The sequence below is a fragment of the Indicator indicator genome, chromosome 18 (genome assembly GCF_027791375.1).
Source record: "Indicator indicator isolate 239-I01 chromosome 18, UM_Iind_1.1, whole genome shotgun sequence".
NCBI lineage: Eukaryota > Metazoa > Chordata > Aves > Piciformes > Indicatoridae > Indicator > Indicator indicator.
In genome coordinates, this window is record NC_072027.1 from 8,088,359 (window position 1) to 8,105,849 (window position 17,491).

Genomic DNA, 17,491 nt, shown 5'->3' on the forward strand with positions numbered 1-17,491 from the left:
ATGCCACTAAGAGAAGACACCCAAGTCACAAACTGGCAGTTATCTCTGAGGAGCCTGGCAGCCTCTCCACGATGGGGATCCCAGAGGGGGATCCCAGACCATCAAGATGCAAGTCCAGAGGTGCCAGCACAATGCTGTTGTGAATGCAAGAACCCTGTCCCAAAGGCCTGACTCTGCTGCAGGTGGACCCAGAGCGCTGCGTGCTCAGCATCCTGTGCCTGACCTGGCTGGTTCACAACGGCACCAGCACCAGACCGCCCGCCGGGGCAGCCCAGTGCCCCCAGACAGGCTGCTGGTGGCAGTCGGTAAGAGGCCGAAACGCCCTCCCAGGCGAACTACGATTCCCAAGATGCGTTGCAAAAACAAAGTGCGGTCCCTCCACTGCCTTGTGGGGTGCCTTTGACGTCCCCCTGGGACTGGTAGTTCCCTGGGCCTGAGAGGCCCATGCCCTCTTATAGCCACGCCTGCGTGGCGGACTCGCCTTTCCATGATGCAGCGCGTCAGCACTACGCAGAATGCGGCGCGCCGTCGGCGACGGTCGCGGTGCCGAGGGTCGCGGGCGAGGGAGACGCAGCCGCTGGCGGGCCCCGGGCGCAGGCCGTGGGCCATGTCCGAGAGCGGCGGCACCAGCGGGGCCGCCCCGGGCGGGGGAAGCGGCGGAGCGGGCGCCGGAGGTGGCACGGGCGGCGCGGCCTCTGGCTCGGGGCCCGGCGCCACCGATCCTGCCTCCCTGCCGCCCGGCGACGCGCAGCTCATCGCCATCATTGTGGAGCAGCTCAAGAGCCGCGGCCTGTTCGACGGCTTCCGCCGGGACTGCTTGGCCGACGTAGACACCAAGGTAGCGCCACCGAGCCGGGTGGGCCTGCTGCCGGGCAGCCTCTGAGGATTGCCTGCGAGACGGGACAGCCAGTATCTCTTCCCCAGGCCGGAGTTCTGGGTACCGTCCCCGAGGCCCGGCTAGCGTTAGCCGTAGGGGCACCTGCATCCCTTCCCCACGGTGTCCCGCACTCGGGACTGGAGGAGGCCGGCCCGGATGGCGTACAGCAGTGGCACTGCTGTCTCGGTCGGTGGGGTTTCATGCCCCAGCTGCAACCGGCATCTGTCAGGATGCTCCAGAGGTGCGCCTTGCTTGAAGCAAAATGCTCAGAGGAGAAATAAGCCAGAGAACGCAGACTTCCCTTTTTCTAGCCCGCCACTTATTAGGAAAACGGTTTCCCATATGAACGCTGTGCCTCTTGAGCGTAATTTCCGTGCTTCCAAGGCAAACATCTAATCTTTCTGTAAACGTTTTCAAACTACTGTTTGAAAGTGTCAGGTCATCTGCACGGAGCAGCTGTAGGTCAGAGCAGCTTTGTTAGGGTAGTTACATGCTGTCCAGGACAAACACTGATAGACGTTACCAACCTTTTTGTCCCTCAACCAATATGCTTATCAAATTTTGAAATAGAAGTGTTGCCACCCCATTGTACTATTCTTGCATGGTCCCAGGGGTCTGAATGGTCCTGTGCATTTGATAGTTCGGGTTTTGTTTACTGAAATTCATTTTTCACTGATAAAACCCACAAAATTCTTATTTCCGTATTGGTGTCACAGAAGCAAATAATTAAGTTCTTTGTTAGTGACGATATTGCTTGGCCAGTTTCCTAGGAATTCTGTGATGGAGGGTTTCCAGACAGAAAAAACTCTGCTTAAACAACTCTTATCTGCACAGGCTGTTTGCGTTTCACTAAGTAATACTATAAGCAGACAACAATTTAAAAAAAAATCTATTCAGCTATTTAAATTATTTTAACAGCACACTGGCTGACTGTTCTTTACAATTACTAATTGTGTTCTTAGATAAAACAAGTTCACTTTTGTTCAGAAAGTGAAAAGATGGAGATCACAGACAACAAAACAGTAGTGTGTGTGACAAAAGATGCACTGTGAAGGACTCTGGCAGGGGATTGTTTTGAGATCTTTTAGCTGCTTAACTGGATTGTTTATTTTTTTTTTTTTTTTTTTTAGCCAGCCTATCAAAATTTGAGGCAGAAAGTAGACAACTTTGTGTCGACCCACCTGGACAAACAGGAATGGAATCCAGCAATGAACAAAAACCAGTTACGAAATGGGCTAAGGCAGAGTGTGATTCAGTAAGTAAAACAATGGTAATGCTATTTGATAAGTAATAGGTAGCTATCACCACCTAAGTCAAATAAGAGTTTGAAGAATTTGCTGTTGTGCTTCCCTGAATTTCATTATAATGGTGGATGCAGCCTTAACTCTCATTAAAATGCTTGCATTACTGCTTTACATGACATTGGAATTTTCATGAGGCGAGCAGCAGGATGAAGTACACATACTTGATATCTGGCCAGCTTTTCACTGCAGATAGCCACCACTGTGCTAGCAAAACTGTATCTGCTGTACTGAGCTGAATGACCTCGATCTTCAGAATAGAGAAGAGCCTACAGCAAAAAACCTGAAGATGCCAAAGCATGATTGAACAGACTCTGACCACTAGCAGGCAGTAAGCACACTGGGCTAGCCCCACTTCATGCTGCAGAGAGTAGCTTTTGTACAGTTTTTTAAGGTACTACATTTCCAGCAGGACAGGAAAGCCAGCTTAAGCTGTGCTGCTTAGAGACTGAAGTTTAGTATCTCTTGCTGCTAACACATAGCAGTCTGAAGAAGGAGCCTGAGCTTGTTTGACTAAATGTTGAGGATAAAAGCCTTTACAGTAAAAATTTTGGGAAGAAGGTCAGTAGGGGACTTGATAATAGCGTTTATGCTTAGAAGGAAAGATACTCAAGTGTATTGTCCACAGGAATTACTTCAGAGCACTGGGTAGAACCTGTAAATCATTCATTGTAATATTAGTTTGTTTAATCTGTAATTGGAGAAGAGGGTATTTGCAACAAGTATGGAATCTTCTGTCTTTCCTTGGAGTCTTTGAGACATGTCACTTAATGTGCTTTCACTTCATGTTACTGTACCAGGAGAACGAAGCAGACAATTGACAAATGTGATCTTACAGAGAATCTGCAAGAAGAAGAATGCAAACTGCTCCCTGTTAGCAGATTGTTAGTGTAGGGATTGGACACACACAACTAGGGAGTTTGGAGAGTCCCTTGCACTCCCATACCTAGGAGACTGAGCACTGAGGATGTCCAGACGTGTATGCCTTCTGTGGCAGGCACATGTAGATGGGCTGTTGTTACCTGGAGGTGAGGTGATGTGCTGATGAAGTTGTTACCTGGAGATGAAGTCATCACCCACTTGCTCACCAGCATTCACAGCCTTATGAGCCTTGTGGCTCCTTCTCCAAGCGCCAGGCAACAGCTCCATTTCCTGTCCCCTGCTCCCTCGCAGACATGACTTAAGCCTGCTAGACAGCCTGTGCCCCACAATCCAAGAGTCTGACACAGCCCCTGAAGTAATAAGTCACTTCAATTACTAGTATTCAGTTCCAGAAACTTTGCTGTGTGCTACATGTGCTTGTTTTTCTAATTAATACCCATCTGTCTAGACTTAACAGTTAAAAGGAGTGAGTGACAGTAACGTTATTAGGGGGCAGGCTGCTTCTCCTTCCAGTCAGCCAAAAAAAAGACTGCTCTCACCTGCCCTCCTCCTCAGAATAGCTTGCATCCCTTGTTTGTGCCAAAATGTGTTTGTTTGCTCTCATGTTGGCCTCATTGCCACATGGGCCCTATTAAAGTGGCTCTTGTCCAACATGTCATTTAAGTACCTGGGAGACCAGATGTCAGTTGTTAATTCTGTAGGGAAAAGTGAGAGGGGGTGGGGGGAAATAGGTGATTGAAACAACTCCCTGTTAAGGATCTACTGAGTGGCCTGCAGTTCTCACCATGTTAATGCTAATTGCAGTTGAGAGCAGGGCTCTGGAGAGTTACTGGAGGAGATTGGGAAGAAGTTTGTCAGAGGAGCTGAATGACTCCTTTGTCTTTGTTCAAGGTCAGGAATGCTGGAAGCCGGAGTGGACAGAATTATTTCTCAGGTGGTGGATCCAAAACTAAACCACATCTTCAGGCCCCAGATAGAGAGGGCGATTCATGAATTTTTGGCTGCACAAAAGAAAGAGGAAAGTGTGCCAGCTCCTCCTCCAGAGCCTGAGAATAAGGATCCTCCTGCTCCATCTCAGGATGCCTCCTAAAGGTCTTGTATCTCTGCACTTACTACTCGTGTTTTGTACCCCATCTCTATAGCTTGTTTAATGCAAGATAAAGAAGATGATGTATTTTTCCTGGCTTGGCACTTTGATCATCAGCATATTGTCAATGTCAGACAGTCATCTGAGTTGCTTCCACTTAAGTGTGTGCTAAAAATATATTAGGACTGAAGACATAGGTATGATGTAAAACAGCTATCAAGGAGCACTGTGCCAATGCTAGTTTTAGATCAGGCCAAAAGGCCTTTTATTCCAGTAAAAGCATATCAGGCAGTGGTTGACATCAAATTGGCTGGATAGCTTTCAGAACAGTATCAAATGGATTAAAAATATATATCCTTTACTGAAACCCAGCTGAAAGTAGAGTGGTGACAAGTTATTGTGCTTTAGCATTGAAAGTTTCAGATAGCTCTTCTTTAGAGCGTATACTGGAGTGCTGAATTGTTAGTGACTGAAATATTCACTGTTGGAGTAAGGGTAATGTCTCTGGGAGTGAATAACTGTTCATTCCAAATTGACTGGTTTAAATAGAGCAACCTATATCTTTGCAGCTGAAAGGACCGAGGGTGCCTTTGTTGCAAACATGTTCATTCTGGCTTTTGTGATTAAAATAACTCAAGGGGCCTCAGGGGGGCTATAATTGCTACTCTCTCTTAACACAAATGACTGTGAACCCCTCGATGCTCAGGCCCTGTATTTTAACGTTGATTTGAGTATTGAGGCTGTGAGCACATTTTTGAGGAGCCACAACCTTGATGGAAATTTTCAATCTGCAGTTGTGCTGAGGAACTTAAAAGCATACTGCATGAAAGGAAGTTAATTGTGAATTGTTCTATCTGCTGGGGCTTTTGGCAAACTAATTTGTTAAGAAGGAATAACCTACAACAGCTGTTCTTATGATGTGGAATAATTAGAGCAACTATCATCATTTTTAACCTAGTAATAGAAGTTAAAGTGCCTGTAGTATAATCCTGAGTTATTTAGTTATCTGTGACTTACAGCTTTAATGCCTTGATCCTTGCATTTGTCTGATTAAAGTAGTTTGAAGTCCATTATAACCTGCAACTAAGTGCAGCTATTAATTAATATATTCTAATCTATTCTCTATTCAAATACATTTACTCCTGAAGGTGCCATCCTCTAAACTCTATTTTTTTCTTGCAGAGAGATCCTGATACTGAGCAGCTGCAGTTGCAAAATATATGTCCTGTTAGATTGGCAATGGATTGCTTGTTCCATTTGGTGCAGGACTGCTGTCTGCCAAAGATGATTAACCTTTACCAGACCTGTGGAAAGGCACTGAAATCAGTGAAATTCAGAGGCACCTGGAGTTCTGTGTGTGGAGGGCCAGCCAAAGTGTGAAGATATTTTTGCTATTACCTGCAGTCCAGTGAGCAGCATGTATTCCTGTTAGTCATGCCTGCAGGCAGGGGAGCTGGCTCTTGTCTGGAGGGAGTAGGGAAGTGGTTTGAGATGGCACTAGGCTGGGGAGCAGGAAGAAAAGAAAGGTGTTTTGGGGGGTGGGGTAGTCTCTTAGAGACCAAGTAAGAGCTGTCTGATTTTCTTTGATGTAAGCCAGATGAGAGGAAGCATCCCGTACCTCTGCTGCATAGTGCAGCATTGAGCAGTAGGTGTCAGGTCAGGTATAACTCACTGCACTGCCTGCTTTAGAAAAGGCATTTCCTGTTTAAAACTGGAAAGAACACTTCAGGATCAATTATCTACATAGTTCCTGTTGCATTGCAGGAAAATGTTTACAGTTGGCTATGACTATAGCTGATTTAATTCTTAATTCCCAGGTAACTCTGGGAAGCAAAGGCACCAGAGTAGGTGATCAGTTTGAAACTTCTCTTTCAATTTGAAAGACTTTTCTTTCCCATGACGTTTCTCAGGTGCCTAGTGGAAACTGTCCTATGCTTTCAGCTTGAATGCATGCAGTGTCCTCTGGATGACAGTCAAGTAGAGAATGTGATCAAATATTCTGCCAGCAAATGTCCATACTTTTTGCAATAAAAGACTTTGAAAAGCATCTCTCACCGCTAGCTTTTTCTCTTTCTTTTTTTTTTCTTAAGGAAAAACTACTTTAAAGAAATCCCAGAGTCCTGATTGCAGGAACCTTAATGGAAGTGTGACCTTACAGTTCATAGATCAATCCAGGTCTGACAACATGGGGTTGTTAGTAAAAATTACTATGGAATAAGATGGATATTAGTTATCTTCTCCGTATAAGGTCTCTCTCAGAAATCCAAAGTATCAAAGAACTGAGCTGGCCTTACCTCAAATCATTTATGAATCCTGAAGTCTGGTGCTAGTGATGATGGGCTACCCACCTCAACTATAGCCTTACCCACAGACCTTGTATGTGAACAGATGCAGTTCCAGCTATATTCTGTACCCTTTTCAGTCTAGGTAATTTGCAGGGAACTTTGATGCTGTAGTTTAGTTTTGTAGCTGATTTCTTTTGCTTCATACCTGCTCTCAACACAGTTACGTACAGAAAGAGATGACAGAACATCTGATGTTTCAAATGCTCCTCAAGAGAATTCTGTGAACTTCACTGCACTAAGCTTGCACTTTGCACAGTTCTGCATAGTGCTGCTGATACACGATTCTTCTGACAATATTTTTATCTAAGAGTGTTCCTCTCAGAATGGGAACTTCAATGCCTGCATATTTTTGCAGTAACCATACTGGCCACAGCTTTCCTGATAGGCTCTGGGAAAAAAAAAAAAGCCTGTATTTTTAGGATAATCTGATTGTGTGGCTTGACTTGCTGTTACATCATCTGGTTCCTGCTATAAAACAGGAGAAGGGGTATATGAGGAAAGGGCTCTCTCCTGCATGTTGATTTGGTGGTTAAGGACTGCTCTCCAAATCAGTAGTAGGTGTTTTCCCTTAGAGTCTTAAGGGCAGCTCTTGGCAGGAAAAGATCTGTCTCTTACCTCCTGGTAGGATGTCTCGACCACTTTTTTGAAACTGAGCCATTTATGCAGGAAAGAAAAAAAGAGTTCAAGAGTTTGGGAAGAGACTGAGTGAAAAAGATTCTAACTGTGCTTTAACAAATTCTGTATTACAGCAGATGTAGTTAGGAAGCAGGGATGCTATTTCAGTTTAAAAAAAATAGTAAGTAGAGCTGGATTTATTGCAGTGAGGAAGGAATATGAACCTCTGTTTCCTATCTCTAACAAGTGCTGTAACAGATGAGTGAGGGAGAATAGAATCAGCCTCCATGGTTTTTAAAAGATTTTGCCATTGTTCTGTCTTTGAATGTGGTGCTCTGTTAAACTAAACACTAAGGCTGTGCCACTGCTGTGCAGGGCTGTGCCTCAACCTATGCACAGTACCTGATTGTAGTGACTGGGGGGGCTTTTGGATCAGAACTGAGGCACCTAATGAGATTAGGCAGGTAAACCACGTTTGGGATCATAGCCTTTAATGTTTGGGCTCTAATGACCTTGCTTTGGATCAGAGCCTTGGAAGTAGCAAAGCTTTGGAAACATACCTTACATCTATTGTGGCCACCAAGACCTTATGAAGAGATGGTAGGCAGTGCCCTTTGATTATATACATTTGTCCCTGCCAACTGATAGAAACACAATTCCAGCCTTAACAACTCAATGATATTACAGAAATCTTCACACCAGAACAAAAGAACAAGTTTGTATTCACTGCAGAATTGAAACTGTTCTCTTGTGTAGTAGGAAGTTGGACTAAAGGGAGCAGGTGAGGCAGTTCACATCACTAGGCTAGGTGTGTTAAATACAGTCTAAAGAGCCTGGTGAGGTGGGCTGGTCTAAGACACTTGAGTGATTTAAGAAGCAATTAGATATCTTCCTGGAGCTGACCAGGCAGGGTCCTACATTAGGAGGATGAGCCACAGTGCACCAAATGGACCTTCTCTTTGATCTCTTGAGTCCTTTTCACATTCAAGTTGACTGTTCCCATTTCCTGGCCAGTCATTTAGTAGCTCAACTATGCTTTCTCAGATGAATACTTTCATACTTTCAATATATTTCAAGAGATTGCAGCATTTTTTTATCTGATAACACTAATAATGTGAAGGAGCATTAAAGACTTTTCTGCCTCCTTGGCTTTATCTGTCCCAGCCCTGTGCATTTGCTTCTACCCAGTCAGAAGAGACCGTCTGCAGTTTACAGAAAACATGCAAGGAGTTTGAGCTGCATTCTTGGACAAACAGCTTTACCACTCCATGGCTGCTCTTCTCTCTGGAAATGTCAGAGTACAAAGACTGCAGGACACAGCCTGGTTCAGTAGCTAGGTATAGATGAAGAAACTAGGAGATACAAGATCTCTGCATAGTCCTGTTAGTCCACAGCCGTATCTGTGGCTAATTGTTTTACCTGATTGCTTGCCTGTAAAGTGAGCATAAGTCCTAGAGTGGGCAGAGTCAGGTGCTGTGTTTAGGCTGAATACAGAATGAAGGAATGGCCACAGCACTTTGCATACATACTGGTAAGTTGTGGTACACTGCACAGGTTTTAAGGGTTAGACATTACAGCTAAGTCCTGTGGAATCATGTTGAAACTCCTCTTGCTGCCCAGACTAGGGGTTTTAATAATGCTATTTAGTGTCAGATTGTGACTCCAGAATTAGAAGCAAACAAATTGAACTATGAACCAGTGAACCTGGTTTCCTAAGTCCTATGAAGGAGGAAAACACCCTACCCAGACCCATAAACCTGCCTAGAAGGATGGCTTTGCTATGCATCAGTCATCCCAGCACTAAACAGTCACAACCAAGTGGCATATAAAGCAGTGCCTGAAATTCTAGCAGTTGCTTGGCTATTACAGAAATTGTCACACATCCCATATGATTAAAATACAGTAAAGCAAAAATCCACCCTGAATGTGAGGGGAAGAAGGAGGAAGATCTGGATGCCACTGTTGATGGGCACCCACAAAGTCATGAGCAGATGTCGGCATGCTCCCTTCCAGCATTGTCTCAGCTGCTGCACTTTCCTGGCCTGCCTTTGGGTTGATTGATCACTAGTCACTTAAAGCCAGGCAAGCCAGAGCACAAGGGGTTTGTGTTAAGTTTCTCCAGTTGACCCTTCTGGCAAAAGCAGACTTGAGAAATGAGTGTGGACACCAGCTGTATGGCCCAGGTTTCTGTAGATTTACTGAAGAGCTGAGCATCCTGGTGGGTTTATAACCTACATTCCCAAGTCCCAGCAAACCAGAAAATGCCTATGTCCTACACTCCAGGTAACCCAAACCTTCACTGGATACATCATTCTTAAAAAGTTTTCACAGGCATTTAATGCTCTTTAGTTAAAGCCAAACATGATCAGCTTCTTGAGTGACCCAACTGGATTTTACAGTCTCACTAGAGAGAACAGAGGAGGAGGAGAGGCTTCCTTAGCTGTTCTGGGAGTTACTGTATCATGCAGACATCTCAGTTCAAGCACTGCTTGCATCACTGCAGAACTTTTCTTACTTTCCCACCATGTCAAAACCTGATCTGCAGCCTTATAACAATTCTGATGGGGGTTTTTTGGGTTGTTTTTTATTTCTGACAGTGTCCCAATCGCTGTCATGCTAGAAACAGAAAGCAGAATTCCATTGCCTTTTCCTCATTATTCCTGAAAAATGTACATGTAATGTGTACCACCAAACACAAAGCAATCTGGGTGGAATCACAATACTATTTTTATGAACACACATATTTCAGTCCAAGTGAAACTTAATTGCAGAGACTGAATGGGAGTTCAGTGATGAATAATGTTTGCAATATGTTCTTGAGGTAAAATTGATTCTTACTATAATGATTAATAGGCATTTTATGAGTATTTTTGCAACTTCTCATGCCAAGCATTACATAACATAAATGGATGCTCCCCAAGGCAATCACTCTGTAGCTGCTCTATGACAACAACTCCAGAGAAGTTTGTTTGGGGGTTTTTTTAATTTAACATGAAACAGATTACCAATATAGCAAGATAGTCACCATAATTCCATATTAACAGGACTGCAGTTTCACCTGAGCCTAGATTTTGGACAAATGCTTGCTTCAAGCTCTTTTCCAACTGCAAAGAAGGTAATTTGGTTCAGGCTCAATACCACAGCATTAACTTAATCAGCTCAAGAGACACCTTGTCATCAGGTAGCAGTGCTGCCAACTGACATAGAAAAGGTAACTCACTGAACAAAGACTCAAGCCCAACCTGTTCTCTGCCCTCATCAGCTATTTTACTGACTTGAGTCTAGTCCATTGGCAGTCAGACACTGACTCAAGTAGATTTCACCAAAAGAAGCTGCCTAAACCAGCCAATACTTTCCAGTGACTGTTCCTACATTTGTAACCGCATCTTATCCTAGATGAGCACTATGTCTCCATCTGGTAAGACTGAATCCAAACTAAGTCTCCAGGTAATCCCTGAATAACTGCAAGCAGGTTTCTTACAACAGATCCCTGTAACTAAACACCTAAATTTGAGCATGGCTGGTGAAGGGAAGATAGCCAAATGGGGAAGAGTATTATGTTAGAAGATCTCTCATCTTTGGTTCCTTTGCTCATTGGTACCCAGGCCTTACTCACCCCTCAAGTATGCCTACATTGTGGAAATGCAGTTCCAAGTTTAAAATTTATCACAGAATTCAGAACCAGCCCAGTTTTGGATCTTGATACCCAATGAATGAGACACCCAGATTCCCAGCCTACAGGTCAGGCAACAAAACCTCTCTCTGGGAAAGGGGAATAATCGTAACTGTCTGAAGGCAAGGCCAAACCACAACTCTGACTCCCTGGCACAGAGAAGGATCAAACTTGGGCCCCTGTCAGGACCATGTGTCAAACCATCCCCTGCACCAAACACCAAGCTAGTCACTGCCAAAGTGCTCTGAATCCATGCTGGAATCCACACAAGGGTCTTGAACCCAAACCACATCCAGCTCTACTTTTAGGACAAGCATGACTGGTTTTAACAAGGCAGAGCCAATATGCCTGGAAGAGAGAGATTTCAATACATCACTTTGATTTTGACCAGAAGAAGGGGCACTGGGAGGGTTAGAAATCATACCAGGAACACTTAATGGTGCATTTTACTCTCTCTTCACCACATGAGTAAGAAGAGCAAGAGCAGCACCCACTGCCATAATGCTGCTTGTATGATAGTTGCTTCAAGAACTCCATTGCTCCATGCCATGGGTGTCACTGAGTTTTCCAGCAGCACCTTCTTTTTCAGCTTACAGGGGGGATATAGCTGCAGCCACTCCTGTTCCCCAACCTTTTGCTAAACTGGAGATCAGTTTCTCAGGTTCCCAGTTCAAACTCAGAAGGGACTGGAGCACTTTAAGACTTTCATAGATATATTCCAGCTTATACTGCAGTGATGTATTTTACCAGCTTCCTTAAAGAGAGGTCAGTTTAACTCCACCTAAGCAGTCAGAGCCCCTCATATCTACAGCCACCGAAGCTCCTGCTCCCTTGCCTCCCTGCCCAGAAGCTTGTGTAGTGTAGTCATTCTGAATCTGGCCATAAGAGGGAGATAAACTATTGCTTCATTCCTCAATCTTGATGTCTCCTTACAAAACCTGAGCTTATACATGGGACTCAGAAGGCTTTGCTGACTCCTAAGTGAATCAGCTCAGCAAGGTGTGGAGACAGTTCTCACAGTGTTTCCATGAACTCTGACTGTACTTGTCTAGTGCAAATCACACAGCAGATACTGTCATTTCTCAAGAGGTTTAATAGTAGGAAACAAACATCAGTTAGGTTTAGGGGGAGTTTGAGGAGAAATGTTAACAGCCCAAGTGATCAGAGATGAAGACAAAGACTTAGGGTGTGAAACTGTGAATTCTGGCCTACCCAAATTCACTGATTTGGGCCAGTGTGGAAAAGGTCGAGGCTAAAACACTGGCAGTAGTGCCTGGGGCCCCAGATGGCAGTGCCATGAGATTGTATCAGAAGTATAGCTTTAGTTCTTGCAATTTTGTGAATCAAGTCCCGAGCCCACATCAGTGCTAAGTCAGCCTTGGGAACATGACTGGGCAGTTACCAGCCCAGCAATAACTGCCCTTGTCTAGACACCATCAGAAGCCATGGAACAGAGAAATATGCTACCTCAGCCATCAGACTGGGAGCTGGCTCCACCAAAAATTCCCTCCAGCACTGGGACAAGCCCAAGGTAAAGGAACCATAACAAAATGGAACAAGTTCAACCCATCTGCACAAGCTAAAGAAGCGTGAGGACCTCGCATTTCAATTATTTCATCTTGCTGACTCCTACAAGGAAATTGGTGCCTTTTGCACTAGCATCTTTATAACAGATACCTGTTCACTTAGAAAAGTAGAAAATAAATCCCCAAAACCATTTCAGGTCTTGGCCCTACAATGAATTCACATAGGGACAGACAGCTGCAGTCTGCTTTGCAGAGTTGGGGCCTTTGGGAAGTCCAAGCAACATCATACCGTAAATGCATCCATTTTGGAAGGGATTTGCAACAGAAATAGAAAACCATTACATCTGTGAGTTTCATGTTTCATTGCAGCTCTGCAAAAGGGAGATAAAATAATCCTGCTTCAGAGAATGCTCATAAAATTTCACATTCTCTACAAGGGGGCAGCACAACTGTAGCAAAGGAAGAAAATCCAGCTGTAACTCCCTCTCTGTCCTAACCTCCTACTAGGGGAAAAGTCACACTGCTTCACCTGCAAAAAGGATAACCATCTATCTCCAACCCTGCCTGAATTTCCACTTCATGAAGGGGAGCCTGGACTTAGACAGAAACCAATGCAAAAGCTCACCTTGCCCAGAATGATGTAGACCAGTGGGATTTGGCAGCTGCTTGCCCCATGGGTGATACTTGACAATTCCAGTTCCCCAAAATATCCCACCCCCTTCCACCAAGGATGTCATGAAGGTGCAAGGGGTGGAGAGTGTCTCACAACCACCCTCAACAACTTATAATGGGGTCAGATTCCTTTTCTCTTTTTAAACGGGAGTCAGCCCAGCGTCCTTTCTGTGGAGTAGCAGGAAGGTACCAGGGCAGCTGGGATGTTGCTCCATCTTGAACAGATTTACATCAGCCTCCCCGAGTCCCGACGCTGTCGAGAGCCACAGGGGTCAGGCAGACACCCGCTGCAGCTCCAAGCTGCACGGGGAGGGGGTTGCTGAGGCAACAGCACGCTTTCTTTAACCGTTATTTAACTCATCTCGCCCTCCTCCCCCCGCCCGCCACTGCCGACGTGCGCGACTGAGGGTACAGCTTTTATTAGGGTGGGATTTTGCAGCCGCTGGATTTATGGGATGTTCCCGACAGCCTGCCCTTGCCGGTGGCCCCGGGGACGGCGGGTCCACGAAGCTCCCGGGCAGATAGTAGCTTCCCCAGCCTGCAGGTTGCCCTCTGCAAAAGGCAGGACAAGCGGGTGAAAAAAAAGAGTTTTATGAAAAAGGCAATCCTGAGGCACCACTCAAGACATGAGTTTTTGGGGGGTGTGGTTTGGGGGTTTTTTGTTGTGTTTGATTTTTTTTTCTTTTTTTCTTTTTTTTTGGGGGGGGTGGTTGTTGGGGTTTTTTAGGGGTGTTTTTGTTCGTTTGGGTTTTGGAGGAAGGTACAATCAGCTTTTCTGAATGAAACAAAATTCCATCCTTAAGATGCTGCTATTTGGCACCACCCTCATTGCTGAGGACAACAAGGGATTGAAACAGAGTCAGTCACCCCAAAGCACAGCTTTGTCAAAAGCTGGGGTACGAAGTGAAACATTTATCTGGTTAGGAGACTCACCGACCCTCAGACCAAGTTTTCTTACTAATCATCTGTTCTTGGAAGCTGTTCTCCTCCAAATAAAACAGAAGAAAAAGGGGAGGTTTGGTGGATAAACCTCACCCTGCTCCCTCTCAGTTCAGACAGTTTTTTATAGATTTTACTTCAATGCAGGTTTCGCTGTCAAGATTTCATGGGTGGCAGCAGGGCTGGCATGCAGACCCCATAAAGGGGTCACACACACATCCCTCCCAAAGCCTTGCTGCCTTGCAGAGCTGCCTGAAGTCAGTTATAGTGGGAATTTGTGCATGAAAACCAAGGAAGCATGTGAATGAAGTTCTGCCATGTGTGGAAGAGCCAACTTCATGCCCTGAGTCTAGCAAGTCTGCACCACTGCAAAGAGCACATTGAATCCTACATGAAGCCCCAGATAGCACCCACATATAAAGAGGCAATTGATTTCTTGGTCAGTATTGCAGGCACAAGAAATTTGGGGAAACATGCATTTGGGTATGTTTTCAATTAAGTGTAGATCCTTCTTGTCAATCCCTAGTGAATGGCCATTTGAAAGGAGTGCTCACTATCCCAAGGTCAAGGAAATGTCCAAGCTCATAATAAAGAAAAGTTGCCCTATAGGGCTTTCTGAACAAGATTATTCCAAGTCTACAGCCAAGTCAGCATTTTGCTTTGATTATTGTCATCTCATCACTAAGAGGCATTCATGAGATGATTAGCTGCCTTGAAATTTGGAATTATCCAGACATATTAAAAAAAAAAAAAAAACACAAAAACAAAACAAAAACCACAGTCTGTCCCTCTCAAACTCAGATCCCTCATCCATTATGCCCAGATGAAAAACCTCTCCCAGGCAGAAGAACAGCTTTACTCTGGAGCCTTCAGGATCTGGAAGAAAGCAGTGTTGAGATGTAGCAGAAGGACAGATGACAGAATTGCCTTTATGGGTTTGGCTCTACCTGTGATGAATAATTTGTAACTTTTGCAGATGTAATATGTATGTCATATCCCTTACCTCTGTGAGAGCTTTCTACTTGGCTGCAAAGAGTGAAATCAAAGGGATACTAACGAAACTGGGCTGAAGTGAACACAGAGCTCAGATACCAGCCCGCAAGACACAGAGTCACAGGGAGTTACTGGAAGATCAATAGAGAATATTCATGGCCAAACCAGCAGTTCAGTCTTCTGCAAGTGTTACCCCAGGGCAGTTGCAATGTGAAAGCCCATCCAAGAGAAATAAAGGCATGAAAATAATGTTTGCTGGGACTGGAAAAGGCTTCCAAAGGAAACACACTTACAAGATACTGGCTCATAATAGTCATTTAATCATTCTCACTGAAATACAGGTGATAAGACAGCAAAGAAATGGTCAAACCCCAAGACTTGAATCAGAAACAACAGGAGAGGGTTTTACCAGTTTCACTGGAGGGAAGAGAGCCCAGATGGGCACAGATAGACTTTCTCCTGTAGAACCTTATTTAAGGGTGAGGGCTGTGAAGAGACTGCCTCTGCTGCAGCAGCACCTCAACTGGAACCAGGCTGTTCACATCCAGCACTTTCCATCAGCACTTGTCTTGCTCAGCAAAATAACATGTGTTAATACTGCTGACACTCTATCAGCCTGAAGATCTGAATTTTATTTATACAAAAATCAGAGGCAAACCTAAGTGGCCGTACAGATTCAGGTGGTCTTAAATGTTCTAGGAATCCTGAGCATTTTATTCGGTGAACTAGCAATACTGCAGTAAAAATAGCTCTGGGTTTTGCTGTTCAGTCTTAACTTTTCCACATCGCTTTGAGCTTTCAAGATGTTAAAGAGTTCACCCTGCAATGCGCTTTGGGCTGCAGGCAGGGAATAAGTTTGTGAAACATCATGTGCCACTTCTGCAGAATATGGGAGTCCTTCCCATCAGCCACACTCTCCCATTTCTAGCAGAAGATGGTAACAAGCAGAAAAGAAGAACAGAATCAAACTAATGAGATTTTAAACAATCAGAAAGCAAATTATGACAGCAATTATGACAGCTCAGTGCTTGGCAACACCTTCACCTTTCCCAGATGTCAGAGGATAAGCTATTTTTACTGGAAAAAAAAAAAGATGAGAGAAAGAAGGGCTTATTTGGACATCTACAGCAAGAAATGAATTTCAAGTGATCTGAGCTTTGAAAACAGGGTTTGGAGGCAAGTTATTAAGCTTTCTTTTTCTGGAAGAGGGGACAGGACATTTCATGCAGGATTAGTCTCTTCACTGGACTTCCTGTCAGTAACATTTAAATATGCACAAGATTTACCTTTTTCACACTCTGGACCTAGACATTAATTAGATCTAATTTTAGACTTTTTAGACAAGAAGAAACTGGCACTTCCTACTTTTGGACACACCAGGGCTCCCATTTCCCTAGAATTCTGGAATCTTCGACTGGCTTTGGTTGGAAGGGACCTTAAAGACCTTATAGTCCAACCCCCCTGCAATGGGCAAGGACATCTTTTGCATTATGCAAAGCTCCATCCAAACTGCTTTTTAATACTTCTGGTAATGGAGCATCCAGAAGTTCTCTGAGCAATCTGTTCCACTATCTCACCAGCATTAAAACTCAGAAATAAATTCCTCCTTCTATCAAGTCTGAACCAGCCCTCTTTCAGTGTGCAAGCGTTGCCCCTTATCCTACTGCTAGAGATCCTGTTAAAAAGTCTGCCCCCATCTTTCTCACAGCCTCCTGTGCCACCCTGCGCAAGCATGAAAGGCCACAATGAGGTTTCCCTGCAGCCTTCTCCAGGCTGAACCACCCCAACTTTCTCATCTCAGCCTGTCCTCATAGGTACCTCCAGGGATGCTGACTCCACCACTTCCCTGGACAGCCTTTTCCAGTGCTTCACAACCCTTTTAGTGAAAAAATTTTTCATTTTGTGCAACTTGAACCTCCCCTGGCACAACTGGAGGCCATTTCCTCTTGTTATGTGGGAGAAGAGACTGACCTCCACCTCACAAACTGTTCCCCAAACCACAACATTATTTCCCTGTTCCCCTTCCACCCCAGCTGAGACACAGTTTTATCTACCACCACCACTGTCCTTCCACTTGCTATTGGTGACCACCAGTGCTAACCTAAGTCCAGCTCAGGTTCATCCATCCATCAGGTCCATCATTCCTGCTCAAGCTCTGTGTTCTGTCATGGCTTAAAGCTCTGTTCTCCCTGAACATCTGCTAAGTGCACCAAGTCCATTAGGGCAGGAGCACATCAGCTCCACGTGGCAGAAGCACTTGATCCGTTGTAATATTGAGTTTCATCAAGCAGTCTTCAGTTATGTGACCCTGCAGATTTGACCTTGTGTCAGAGAGGGCCTTGGGCTATTAAGATATTCCCCTGGGGCACCCTGCCCTTTCTACCAAAGGAATCTGATCCAACAACAGGAAGGAGTGAGAATTTTCAGCTGTCCCCATTCCCTGTGAAACAGTCTTGTGCTACATGTGCCTAATGTAAGATGTCCCTTATCCTCTTGATTTCTCCCTTTTTCCTCTCTAGGTACTAGTCTTGCACTAATTTCTACTAATAGCCACACAAGATGCTGTCACAAATTAAGTTCT

General features: G+C 44.7%; 1 protein-coding gene across 1 annotated transcript; it reads left to right on the top strand.

Annotated features, from left to right (window-relative positions):
- The first annotated feature begins 607 nt into the window (after positions 1 to 607).
- On the top strand, positions 608 to 6,175 carry BOD1 (biorientation of chromosomes in cell division 1). The gene is made up of 4 exons (XM_054389138.1): positions 608 to 838; positions 2,008 to 2,132; positions 3,952 to 4,152; positions 5,330 to 6,175. The coding sequence occupies exons 1-3, from the start codon at positions 608 to 610 to the stop codon at positions 4,148 to 4,150; spliced, it is 555 nt and encodes a 184-aa protein (XP_054245113.1). The 3' UTR covers positions 4,151 to 4,152; positions 5,330 to 6,175.
- The last annotated feature ends 11,316 nt before the right edge of the window (positions 6,176 to 17,491 follow it).